General features: G+C 47.5%; 1 protein-coding gene across 7 annotated transcripts in view; it reads left to right on the top strand.

Annotated features, from left to right (window-relative positions):
- Nucleotides 1-13,700, top strand: part of AMPD3 (adenosine monophosphate deaminase 3) — a 45,820-nt gene that overhangs the window by 1,778 nt on the left and 30,342 nt on the right. For 5 of the 7 annotated variants that reach the window (XM_033119798.1, XM_033119799.1, XM_033119800.1 and 2 more), the window contains exon 2: nt 8,723-8,948. In XM_033119798.1, coding sequence (XP_032975689.1) covers nt 8,728-8,948 — 221 coding nt within the window. In that variant the 5' untranslated portion in view covers nt 8,723-8,727. Of the gene's footprint in view, nt 1-3,554; nt 3,577-4,533; nt 4,556-8,722; nt 8,949-13,700 lie in introns of those variants that run through there. The other 2 variants (XM_033119801.1, XM_033119796.1) reach the window with 2 other exon arrangements.

Raw genomic sequence — 13,700 nt, 5'->3', positions numbered from 1 at the left:
GTGGCATCTCAGCTCTCTGGCGGCCTACATTGGATTCACAAGGTTTAGAGAAATTAAGGGACCCGGGACTTGCTGCCACTTAAGCGCCAGGACAAGTTTCTAGGTGCTTGAGGACTGGCTGAATGCCAACGGCTGAGGTGGATTTCCACCTGGAGGCAGGAGGATGGACGAGATGACAGTGTGATGGTGATGGGGTCGTTTGAGGCCTTCATCCTTACCTCTTTGGCTCTCTCCTGGCAAGGGCGGTGTACTGCGCTCTGGCAGTCTGCTTTCTGTCCTTGAACTTCCTGGCAGCTGCTTTGCCAGGGAAGCTGCTAATGGCTTGTCTTGGCTGGAAGAGGGCTCTGGGGTGTTTTGAGAGGCCCTGGAGTAGGAGAGGATTGCTAACTAGAGTGTCTTTTCCCCAGACTGTTAGGTCCTTGTATGTGCCTGGAAGCTTGGTGATGACAAATTAGCAACGGAGCTGAGTGAAATCTGGAAACACTGGGATGAACTTTAGCATGGTCCTGAGCTCTTGTTGGCTATCCCCCTGGATGTGGTGACCATTTGGCTATCTTCAGGGAAAAGCTGGCTGCAGCTGGAACCCTCATAGGAGAGATTCTTCCCCAGGCTGTGAAGCATTAATGTTGAGTGGTAGTCAAGCCATGGAGCCCGGCAGCCAGCCCCTGTCAGCTCCCACCTCTCTGAGTGGTGGTAGCAGGTGTGGGGTAGTTAGCCTGGCCTGGCTGCAACTCTGAGGCCTGGCTCGCTGTGAAGATAATGATAGGGGGCTGCCTTATCTGAAAAGCACGGGGCTCGCCTGGGTGGGTGGCTGGAAGACTCCTGGGCCTGTCAGCCCCTCCCTTAGCCCCACCTCAGTCCTAAGATCCTTGATAAGATGTGAGTGGTTGTCAGCTAGGTCAAGAAACTGTGAGAGATGAGGCCTGTTTTTCTTGTCCTTTTGCTAGGTGAATCACTCTTCGAATGCCTCAGAATCAATTGCAGATCTTGCAAATGTCATGGGCAGATAACAATTATCCTTAGAGATAAGCAGGAGATACCCTTTCCTCCCTTAAATCTACTCATTGACCTTCCTGGTTCAGCCCCCAAATATAGTAATCTCTTAGTTCTTCTATATGCTGGCTACATATCCAGGATGGGCTTTGGGTTTTGATATATGAGGGGGATAGGGCATGAGAGGATGGGCTCATGGCTGGAGTGCTGGCCTTGCAAAGGCAGCAAGAAGTATCATTTATAGAGAAGGCTGTGTCTCCTGATCTGGTTTCACATGTAAACATGGTTTCCTTGTCCTTTCACCCAAGTAGAAGCTTGAGAGAGTGCCTGGCACAAAACAGTGCTCTATGCATATTGTTGCATAAAAGGATTCAGTGTCTAGATGAAACTTCATGTTCATTGTCCTAGTTGGACTCTCTCGTACCTGATATGATGGCAATGATGTTGATAGATAATACTTGTAAACCACATACTAGGTGCTGGGTACTATTCTAAGCACATTACATAGGCTAAGCAATTTAATTGTCCCGGTAAGTTATGAGGTGAGTACTGTTATTAAACCTATTTTATAGGGAGTAAAACAGAGCCAGAGAAGTTTAGGAACTTGCCCAAGGTCGGGTAACTAAGTGACAGAACAGGATTCAAACCTAGGGAAGCTAGCGTGAGTCCGTATTTTTAGCAATTCATTGTATTGACTCTTGAGCCTGCTATGAGTAGATTAATCATTAGCTCATTCGTTATTTTATGCCTTCATTCACTCAACAGATGTTTACTGATGCCTACTATAAGCCAGGCATGGGGACACAGTAGTGAATGAGTGGGCAAGGTCTGTCATGGAGCTGATGTTTAGCAGGTGAAGCCCCTTTGCCCTTCTCCTCTGTGAGTTATATACACCTCAGAAACAAGAAGGAAAATGAACCCATACAGGCAAGCCCACAGCATCCTTTTGGGGAGGGGAGAGTAGTATCTTTCTTGATGAAACATAATTTGATTCCAGCCTTTGTTGTCTTTGGGGCTTGTAAGGGGCACTTAATTGATAAAAGTGAACTCAGTCTGGTCTCCTGGGCAGGAGATGCAGGCCCTGGGCCTGGGTATCATAGATTGTCTTAATTGTCCTTCAGAAGGGAAATAGGGCTTGGAACTTGGGACTGGTGCTTCTCAGTCCAAGGAGACTTCTAGGCCATGAGGAGGAGTGATAATGTTAGCCTTAAGGTGGGATTGTGAGGTTCTGAGTGAAGCTTGCCCTCTTGAGACAGAACCGTAGTTTCCTTTTAAACTGCCACTGTTCCAAAGGGTCTTGTAGCTCTTTGGCTCTAATAGAACCCTTGGCTATTGTCCCAACCTGTGCCATGTCTGCCCATCTCTGTCCAGTACTGATGGAGTGGGTCTCACTCCCTTGCTGGGCCCCAGGAGGGCAGCTTTCTCTAGGTTGGAAAATGAAGGCTCATAGTGTAAGGCATTTTCCAAAACACATGCCATGGGATATTAATAGGTGCTTTTTCCTGTGGTGATAGCGGTGGGGTAGGGGGTCAAATAAATGTGTTGGGTTAAACAAAGTGAAGTGGCTTTCTTTACTGAAGGACATCTCGGGTGTTTAGAATCTGCTGGTAGGAATTGCACATGAATCCCCGTAAGGGACTATGGTATGCAGTGTTTTCCAAGCCTTCTAACCTTTGACGGTCTAAGACTACACTTTGGGAAATGCATGTTTAGACTAGGGCTATCCTCAGTCTGGTTCAAGGTGCATGCAGAATGAAATTCCCTGAATGTGTTTGTTCCAGGTAGGTTCTCAGATGCATGGGCTAGGATGTCCCCATTGCATCTCCTTCATCCCCCCTTCCCCCAAACATACCAGCAGAAGAAATCATATGTTCTGACCTCTGGCAGAATAGTACTAAGGTCTTGGGATTTGTTTCTCTCTATACTTTAAGTCTTTCTTAAGTATTTAATGAATAAATATTACCCCCCTCCGCCCCCCCGTCTAGGTTGTTTGTAGCCTGCTGGTTGTACTGTTTATGGGACAGCTGTGAGGCCAGGTGGGTCATAATCTCTGGGTAGCTAAAGCCCAGCAGTGGCCCAAGGATCATGTGTCAACCCTGCAATCCTGCTCTGTACACACAGGAATTATTATGTGAGCTCAGGAAGGCACAACCTCGCGATTGGACATGACGAGGTGACTCAGGCTCAAATCAGGGCTAGAGGCAGCCTCCCAGTAAACAACCGACCCGTCCTTCCTGGGCTCTTCTCCCCAGGATTTCAACAGCACCACAGAAATAACCATTTTGCTCACGGTTATTTCCCAGGCCCGTACCACCTGTCGAAGTCACTGGGAGGCCGTGCGTCTGACTGTGCCTTCTCACACAGGGCTGTCCTTCTATAGGGCAGATGAAGAGTGGAGCTTTGCGCCCTGAGATAGTTTTAATCTACCCTACTTGCTCTTAGAGGACTGCTTCTGTGGGTCACTGGCGGCAGCTCCACCTTCCCCAGTGGGAGCAGCAGCTGCTGGCGGCAGTGTGACTGAATCCAGCCAGGGCTCAGGAGTTTTCTCAGAGCTGGAGGCCCACGTGGGAGTCGTGAGCGGCAGTAAGGAGAGGGTGGGGCAATGGGCTCAGGTGTGTCAGGCATGACATACTTCCTCTGTGTGTGTGTGTGTGTGTGTGTGTGTGTGTGTGTGTGTGTGTACTTGCACGCACTCGCACTCTGGTAGAGCTTGTCAGGCTGCCCAGTCCCCTGTGATATGCAGCTTCCTTGGGGCAGGAAAAGAAGGGGTAGAATAAGGCATGCCAGCTTTTCACTCTAGCCTGCTCCTGCTTCAGTTTCCCCCTCTCTCTGAGTCTGTCCTTTCCTGGGAAAGGGGGGAGCAGTTCATGGTTGTTCCCGCTTTTGAGGAGATGGGGAGGGCGGAGCTCATACTGGCAACTTGGCTCAGTGCTCCCCCTGCCAGTCCTGGGGTGCCCTCAGGAGGGTTGCTTGGGGGCGGGGGGCCTTGTGAGGTGAGGCAGGGCAGGCGGTGCCGTAGACAAATCCCTTTGGTAAGACGAACCCTATCACCACGTCAAGCCTGAAGTGGGATTCAAATCGGAAGCAGCAAAGGTGATGGTATCGCACATCATGGCTCAGGTTTCAGCAGGGGTCTGGACGTTAGAGGGAGGCCGTGCTTCTGTGATTGGCCAGGAAGACTGAATGGACAGTTGCGTTGGGGCAGCAGCGTTTTTAGTTTCCTGCTCTGGAGATGGCTGTGAACAGGGCCAGGACACTGCATTCAGGATGCAGCAGCCATGGGTAACTGGCTAACCTGGGCCCTTTAGGACTGTTGGAAATTTTCCACTTCCATTTCATATTCACGGGAGAATTTCCAGCCCAGACTTTTCCTGCTCTTGCTCAAGACTGCTCACAGATATGCAAAGTAGAGACCTCCCACCCCAGCAGCGACAGGACCCAGCTAGCTGCAGTTAACACTGACTCAGCTCAGCCTCCTGGGCAGCACGCACCCCCTGGCCCCAGTGCGTTGCCTGTGTGGCATCCTGAGGAGCAGCCATGGAAACGCCAGCACCAGCGTCAGGTCTGTGTTGTGGGTTCTGACAATGGGAGTCTGGCAAGAGCAGGAAAAGCTTCATTTGTATAAGGACAGGATTTCAGTGCCACTGTGCTTCCTTTCTAGTGGGGCTGTGGTGCCATGAACAGTCTGTTTGTTGAATTTGGTGGCATTTTACAGCTTTCTAACTTTGGAACACTTCCACAACACCCATTGGAGGGTGTTGTATATAACGACGAGATGAGCTGTATGCTGGTAAATTCATAGTTGAGCCTCCCAAGCCTGCTCGCTCCAGCTGACAGTTGAAAGCCAGGCTTGAACAAGCAGCTGAAGCTGAAGCTCTGCTTCTCATCTGCAGAGTGGGCTTTCCTCAGCTTACCTGGCCAGTGTCTGTAGGTTTGAGAAGAGAGACAAGCAATGGAGGGAGGGGTTGGCAGGTTGGATTTGTCTGCTAAGGATGTCCAGAAGACAGCAAGTGTACAGGAGGCTCCTAAGGCCTGCTGACTTAGCCTGGCACCCCAGCTGGGTTACTGGGTCCACACTAAGGCATGGAGTGAAGTTTTCACCAATTATTTAAGACATGGGAAGTAGTCCTGCGGGAGATTCGTATGGGTTCTATAAAAAAAAAAAATGGGTCTTTGGGGCAATGCTACTCTGTGACCCTCGAGTCTTTGGTGTGCCTTGTGAGTCTGGGAGAGGGACTTTGGAATGCAGCAGCTCCCTCGTAACGGACCACAGGACCTGTTTTATCGTCAGCAACAGGTATCGACTTCCCATGGCACCCAGTTTCAAAAAGGCTAATTTAAGCTAAAGAAAAGGGGAGATCTTTTGTGGAAAGATGCATCCTGAAAAGTATGCTTAGTTCACTTGAGCAAACTAAACATGTGTCATGGAGAAGCATGGCAGGACCTCAGAAACAAAGGACACTTCCAAATGCCTATTCTGGGGTCTAGTGGGGTGTAGCTGGGTCAGGCCTGTGTGTGGTTTGAGGGTAAGGGGTAAGAGGTAGGAAGGTGGTGGTGAGCAGCTTCCATCCAGGGCAAGAGCTAATGCAGAGATGGGTGTCAGTGGCGTCATTCCCTTCGGACTGGCCTCTCTGGTGTGGGTTATGTGGGTGAGGACTCTAACTGCCAAAATCTGGGGTGGACAAGTTTGATTTGTTTTCCTGTTTTTCTCTCTTTTTATAAACTCTTCCATCTCTTCCTTTTCTCCTTTGTGTTTGTTAAAATGACATTACAGCAGCATTAATGATCAGAATCCACTATTGTCTCCCTCACAGGCAATCCTGCCATCTGGTCATTTGAGTGTGTGTCTCTCTTATAACCCTTGTCCATAAGGGTTTTCTATCATCGTAATCAAAGCATGGGTACAGTTTTATGTATTATTTTTTTCATTTACTGTTATTTCGCAGGATTTTTTTTTTTTTTATAGAATTGCACTGTCATAATTTGGATTGCTTAACAATTTTTTTCAAGCGAGTATACTCTAATTTGGACATTTTAAAGCTATTTATATAAAGAGTGCATGTAAACATCATGGTGCCTTTTCCTTCCTTCAAATTCTTTTCTTAGAAGCAATTTCCAGAAGTAGGTTTACTCTGTCAAATGGTATGGTTTCTTCATGGCATTTGCTACCCCTTGCCTGGGGCCTATTGGATATCTACTTCTGAGCTGCCTGTCAGGTTTTGGAATGTTGCCCTAGATCCATGACCTTAGAGTTGGGGGTGGAGGTCCAGCTTTGTTCTGACCTAACAACTCCTCCTGGGTCTAGTTCTTTGTCTTTCTCTTCATTTTTCTTCTCTGTCACCTTCTCCCAGCCTTTGCTGTGATGGTTTCCAGCTTCCTCTTCTGTCTGCTATCAGGACGTGGCAATCTCGTCAGCTCTGTTCCTCTTTCTCTTTGCAAGATAGGCCTTTGCTCTCATCTTGCTCTCTGCCGCCAGAGATTGGCACAGTTGCGTGTTAAAGTACCTCTGTCTGAACCAGCTCCCTCCCTCTCGGCCCCCCTGAGGGTCACAGAAACCTTGGAAAGGCAGGGTCCTTGGTGTGGAGGGAAGAAGGAAATTGTTTTCATAGTCAAGGGGCCCACAGATGTTTTCTGACTGTCCGTTACTAGCTTGCTTTCCTCCTTCCTGTCTGTGTCATGAATTAGACCCATGTGCCGCAGAGAAGACCCGAGCAGCAAGTCTCCTCGGCACAGGAAACCTCTCTGGTACCTAGAATTATGGCACTTAGAACTGAGATGGCCTTGGGGACCAGTCAGTCCATCCAGTGCCTTGATCTCACAGCAGAGACAATGGTGAAGTGCAGGGAAGGACTGCCCCACGGTTGCTCAGTGTGTCCCTCCTCCCCTGTGATCGCTTCCTCTCCGGGCCAGACAGCAACGGGGCACTGTCTCACCTTCATCTTCATCAGCTGGTGTGACAAAACCACTTCTCTCTTTAAGCCTTCTTTAAAGAAACCGTGATAATAGCTGGACAGGAAACTCTTCTTCCAGAGCCACTCTTGGTGGGATGGCTGTTGAAAGGATGCACTATTCACCACTTCCATAAGTGTGATGCTAGGGACAGTGGGAGAGCTGCCCTGACACCCAGATGGACAAAGAGAAGCAGCGCAGCATAACAGTTAAGAGTACAGCTGCGGGAACCAGGTGCTGGGTTCAGATCCTTGAGCAGAGGCTCAGAGAGCACTAGGATAGGGAAGCCAAGGCTGAGAACAGCACAAGTCTTTGCCCACTTACTAAAAGTGTGACTCTGGGAAGGGAGCTCTTTGTGCCTTCACCTTGGCATTTGTAAAATGGGAATAACAGGATTTAACTGAGTTAGGAAGTATAAAGAGTGGCAGAGTGTACTTAGTAAGTGCTATGTAAGCAATGAAAGAAAGAAAAACAGAACATGAAGGAGCCAACCAGGTGATTTAGAGCAGCTACTGATACTAAGGAACTAGTACGCAGAGAAGTGGCTAAGGCAAGCTTCTTGGAGGAAGTGAGTTTTCAGCTGGGCTCTGGAAGGCAAAGAGTATCCTTGTCCCTAAACCTGTATTGTCATCCCCTCTTATCACTTTCTGTGGTTTCACTTACCTGTGGATGACTGCGGTATAAAAATATTAAATGGAGAATTCTGGAAGTAAACATCAGTTTTAAATTGCCCACCATTCTGACTTGCGTGATGAACTCTTGTGCCGGTTTATTCCGTCCCACCCAGGATATGAGTTATTCCTTTGTCCTGCGTATTCATACACGCTGTGTACGCCACCCGCCCGTTAGTCACTTAGCTGTTTCCTTTATCAGATGGACTTGCAGTGCTTGTGTACAAGTAAACCTTGTTTTACTTAATAATGGCCCAAGCCATTCATATAACTTTTGTTACAGTATCTTATCATAATTACTCTATTTTATTATTAGTTATTGTTGTTAATCTCTTACTATGCTTAATTTATAAATTAAACTTTATCGTAGGTATGTATGTATAGGAAAAATCATAGCATATATAGGGTTTGGTACCATCTGGGGTTTCAGGCATCCACTGGGGGTCTTGAAACATATGCCCTGTGGGATAAGGGAGGACAGCTGTGTTTTATTTGCTGTGTCTTGTTAGACGTTCCAGAGGGTTTTGGAGATGGTGGAACCATGATCACAGGTTCTTTTCAGCAAAAAGCCTTGTTTTATGTGATGAAGAATGCAGTCCTGAATTCCCCAGCGCTCTGCTGTCATCTCATGGGACCTTAAATTAATCATTAAACCCTTCAGGCTTTGGTCTTCCCCTCTGTGCAGTGGGGGTGAGGTTTGGTTATTGTTGTACCTGGAATGGCTTCCTGGTAGTCTGCAGGGGGAGGAGTCTGAACTCTCCCTTCTCCATCATGGAAACAAAGTCGGGAAAGGTAGGGCTGCCGGTGTGCTGCAGATTTCCTGAGTTCAGGCAAATGGAAGCACACTTAGTTGGACAGTTCATTCGTTGATTCTGGACACTTGCTTTCTCATGAAATGTAAGTGGCCCTCTACTCTTCATATCCAATTACTTCTTGAGCTAGTTTTAAAATTGGCATTCTGGGTTTCGTCTGGGGAATTCCTGAGTAGACAGCTGACCTCCACGGACCAGGGGTGCCTGGCCTTTATTTCAGTATCCTCTCCTCTCCCACAGGGTGACTCAGGCCATCCAGTAATTACTGAAGGTTAACACTCGTTCTTTTTCTGCCAGCCGAGATGCCACGCCAATTCCCCAAGCTGAACATCTCTGAGGTGGATGAGCAAGTCCGGCTCCTGGCTGAGAAAGTGTTTGCTAAAGTGCTCCGAGAAGAGGACAGCAAAGATGCCTTATCCCTCTTCACTGTCCCCGAGGACTGCCCCATCGGGCAGAAGGAGGCCAAGGAGAGAGAGCTGCAGAAGGAGCTGGCGGAGCAGAAGTCTGTGGAGACTGCAAAAAGGTTTGTCCCCACACCTCAGCTGGCATGTGACCCAGGTGGACTGTGGGCATGCGTCCTGAGATGAGGTGCCTCATGGGAACTGGCTTATCCCTGGGGGCTGGGTTTATTTCTTAACCAAGACCACTTCATTCACCACTTACTTATTGAAGGATGTTTTGGTGCCTCTGTTTGGTTGAAACAATCAAAACCCCACTTTCTCCCTGTTCCTGTTTTAACAACAAATCATGTGCAGAAACACACACCATTTCCAAATGACATTTCCATTTTCTCTTTTGGAAATTTGAGGATTTCTTGGGAAACCTCAGTTTTCCTTCTTTTCATCACTTGACAAGTAATTTGCATTATGAATGAACTCAGCTCGCTATTTACCAGGTGCTGTTCGGGGCACTGGGGATGCAATGATGAACAAGACAGATGCAGTCCCTGTCCTGTAGAGTTTATAGCTGGTCTAGAGAAGGAATTAAGTAACTGGACAAATTAATTTAAAAATGACAAGTTATGATAAGTGCTGTTATCAGTCAGAAAAACACACCATTTGAGTACTGGAAATGGGATTTTAATGCAGGGCATTGGTTGGTGGTGCAGAACTGAGAAGACAAGCAGGGGAGAGAGAGGAAGCCCACAGATCAGACACAACGGGGAGGAGCTACCAGCCTGAGCTGAGAGACAATGGAAAGAGGTGGTGTTGCTGAAGCCCAGGGTGGAGAAGTTGGAACTGTGGTGGCCTTTCCAAGGGACACTGCAGCCAAGGAGGTAAAGCAACAGCTACAGAGATACCTCCCAAGGCGGAGACAGAGGCAGGGGATACCTGCCTTTATTCCTTTTGGCACCTTCCTGTTTCCCTCAGTGGTGTCCCTTGGCCAAACCTAGCCAGAAGCCAACTGACACATAGCTGGAAACACAGGAGAGGGTGGGGAGTGGATCTGAGGATAAACAGGCCCAGGCCTAGCACAGGTGCTATGAAGGAGATGCATAAGGAATTGAGAGGGAGAGAGAAGGAGCGGGGGTGGGGGTGCAGGGGGTGTTACGGATAGTCCTTTCTCAGACTGGGTGTTTAGGGAAGGTCTCTTGGAGGAGGTGACATTGTAATAGATACTTAAAGGGTGTAAAGGAGCTAGCCATGTGTAGAGCTGGGTGAGAGCCTTACAGGGAGAGGAGCCAGGAAAAAGGTCCTCTCTATATTCAAGGAGGCTCACGTGAGGTGGAGATGTGGTTAAAAGGGTAAGCGCCATGACCTCAGGCATCAGAGCACACTGGCCTCGTGCTCCCTGATAAGAAGTTTGGATCTTAGTCCAGGTGCAGTGGGAAGCCCTCACCCTTTCCCAGTTTATCTCACCTGGGAGAACGGAATTAAAGAGTAAAAGAGCTTTGAGGAAGTGTCTAGTGTGGTTCTAGCTGGGTGCCTGCCTGGCCAGCACACTGCAGACCTCAATAGCTAACGTAGTGGACCTGGAGCCTTCTTTGCGACCTAGTCAGCGATCAGGCTCTTCCTAAGGTATCTCCTTATTTTTAAAGGCAGTTCCTTTCCTTTCTTGGTAGTATAGAAGTTTTTTCCTTAGCTTTTTTGGGGAAAGAAGTAAAAAGTTGCGGACTGGTATAAAGGCCAGAACAGAGCTTCACTATTCATAAAATAAGTGCTTTCCTTCCTCTGAGGGGCTGTAAGCCGATGAACTGAAGGGGTCGTTGGTGCCATCAGCCAACTGAGTGCCAGCCTTGTGCTGGGTGAGGTGGGGTGGCCCCAGGCCCAGTGGCAATTACCCAGGTCATTCCTGGTGGGTAAAGAAGAGCATGACTGTAGAGCCCTTTGTCCACACCGCACTGGCTTAACAGAAGGCAACTTTATGAACTGACTGGTCTGCAGACCTTCTGTGTCTTATGAAGTGAGCATTTGAGAGTCTTATAATGAGAAGAGATGGAGTCCTGGCATTTTTTTTTTATTACCAAGAGTAAGAGGTTTCTGAGGCCAGTTTCCATGACAGAGCAACACTGGGCCTGACGTCTACAAAAAGAGATTGTGCTCTTCTTATCAATGCCCAAGCCTAATGGTAAAATGAAAGCCTTCTTTCTTTAAGTCCAAATGGTGCTCCGTGGCTTCCAGAAATTCCTCTGCAGAGATTTTGTTCTGTCCCTACTTGATAGGTTGTGGTGGTCTTAGTTTGCCTCCATCCTCCCCTTTGGACTGGAAGCTTCTTGAAGATGGTATCTGGCTCCCACTCTACCCCCAGGATCCAGCCCAGGACTTAGTGGGCAGTGGATGCATGGCAGAGGAAAGACATCCTATTTCTCCACTCCTACTACAAATACTACATCAGGGTGGCCACAGCTCCCTGGACCATTGTTTTTCTGCCACTCTTACTGTGCTCTGTGACCTTGGGCAAATTTGGAAATCTCTGTGTGCCCTGGTTTCTTTCTCATCTATACTGTGGGGATGGTAATAGTGACTACTTTCATGGGTGTTGTGAGGAATAGGAGAATGAACATATGTAAAGGCTCAGAACAATGCCTGGGTCTAGCCCCATGTAAATGTTAACTGTCCACCTTCCTGCTGTGGGAGATGGGCAGCAGAAACAGCTACTGCTTACTGTGGGCTAAGAGCTGGGCTGGCAGTTTGCTTTCGTTCTTTCGTACCCACCTCAAGCTTATCAAGTGGGTGCATATTCTTAAGATCTCGATTTTGCAGATTAGGAAACTACAGCTCCAAGAATTTAAATTAACTTGCAATAGGACACGTAGTGAGTAAGTGACAGAGCAGGGACTAAAACGCAAGTCTTTTGAATCTAGAACCCTACACTTTGACCATTGTCAGTCAGGGGTGGAGTCTTTGGTTTCATCTCTAGACACTGGCCTGGCATTGGGGGCTACTCCACAGGATATATAATTGCCGACTTCTGAATGAAATGAAGGGCAGCTGGGCCAAACTCCCCATTGCCCACTGGCTTCTTTTCTGCCAAAGGACAGTTTGGTTCCTGGATTACCTGTCAGATGTCCCAGTGTCCTCTGGGGCTGTGCACCCCCAATTTTGTCTTTTAGCTTCACTGCTTAGTAGAGGCACCATTATGCAAATATTATTCAGATGTGGACAGTTTCATGCAGGAACCCTCCCCAGCTTCCTTTTTATCTCTGGCTCCTCCCTTACATTCTGGAATATAAATGTCGTGATATGGAGCCTTCCTGCAAGGAGCCCACAGGCCTGGAGCCAGTAGCAGGTCTCCAGATACGCAGAGTCTATGGATTTGTGTTTCAAACTGTGGCATGAAATGGGGCTTCCAGTTTGGAAAAAGCCTTTTCTCTGCCTGATTACTCTGACAAGCCTGAATACTGCTGATGCTTGGAGAAGGTTTTTCTTTACAACCATTTCCTTTTTCTCTATTATTATTATTATTATTATTATTATTATTATTATTATTTTAAAGAAAGAAAGACAATTCTGGGTCTACTGTAAATGCACAAGCTAGAGCCAGGAAGTAAAACAGCTTCTTACAAAAAAGGAGAACTTGGTCTGTGAATAAGAAAGATGAGCACCTACCTAAAACATGGCGGCTTGCTGTGTAGGATTCCAGTACCTGTAAGAGCTGAGCTGGGCCCAGACATCACCCTTCCAGGTTTGGGCGCCAGTCCACGGAGCCAGTGCTCCAGGCTGCTTGGAGAATCACTCATTTTGCAGGTTAGGCCCCAAATAGCAAGTCAGCAGGGACAGCTTGCGACAGGGCCCTGCCTTCTTAGGAAGATGACATTGTCCAGGTCTCTTACTGGGACGCAGGGGTAGCTCAAGGTGAGAGTGAGGGGTAGACTATGGAATCAAAGTCAGGAGGCAAAGACAAGAAGTCAGGAAAAGGCTGGTGGTACCCAGAAGCTCTCTTCTGTTCACCTTGAATCTTACCATATTACTTACTTTACAAAAGTACATAGTTGGAACTCAGCCAACATTGACAACCACATGAAAAATTTCTGAGCAATCAAAATGCACATTGTGCTCCCCTGCCTCTCCTAGTTTTTTTCTTTTTAAACAGCTTTATTGAGATATAATTCACATACCATATAATCCACTCATTTAAAGTGTACAATTCAATGGTTTTATTATATATGCAGAGTTGTACAACCAGCACCACAATCAATTTCAGGACATTTTTATCATCCCCCAAAGAAACCACATATCTTTTAGCCGTCATCCCCCCAATACTCCCATCCCATCTCCTATTTATTCTTCCTTTATACAGAGTTCTGATAAACTTGGTTATCTTGTTTCTTATCCTGTGACAGATTTAAGGAAGCAAATTAGAAGTGGGGAGAGGGACTTCTAGAGGATGCAGGGTCACAGAAGTGACGTGTGGTGATTGAGTCCAGGCTTTGGAGCCGGATCACCGGGTTCAAACGACAGCCCTATCTCTTACCATGGAGCTGCCTAGGGCAAGGCTCCTAACTGCAGGAGCCTGTTTCCTGATCTGTATAAAAGGACCTATCTTGTGAGGATTAAATGAGCTAATATGTCTGAGTACTTAGCACAGTGCTTGGAATGTCATTAGGGTTCCTGTTTTTGTTATTGTTAGTATTTGACAGTCAACAGTGAGGGAGAAAGCAGAATAGTTACCAAGAGCAGATGAAGAATTCAAAGCGCAGCAGTCTCTGTGGAGCACAGCACAGCTAGTGTTGTTACATCATTTTACTGTACGAAATCAGAGGTAGTAACTTGTTTCTTCAGGGCCGTTGACAAAGGAGCTTCATTGAAACTCAATTCATCTTCTTTCCATGTTA

This window comes from Rhinolophus ferrumequinum, chromosome 11 (genome assembly GCF_004115265.2).
Source record: "Rhinolophus ferrumequinum isolate MPI-CBG mRhiFer1 chromosome 11, mRhiFer1_v1.p, whole genome shotgun sequence".
Classification (NCBI taxonomy): domain Eukaryota; kingdom Metazoa; phylum Chordata; class Mammalia; order Chiroptera; family Rhinolophidae; genus Rhinolophus; species Rhinolophus ferrumequinum.
The sequence above is the reverse complement of the archived record's forward strand: the minus strand, read 5'-3'. Positions and strand labels throughout refer to the sequence as shown.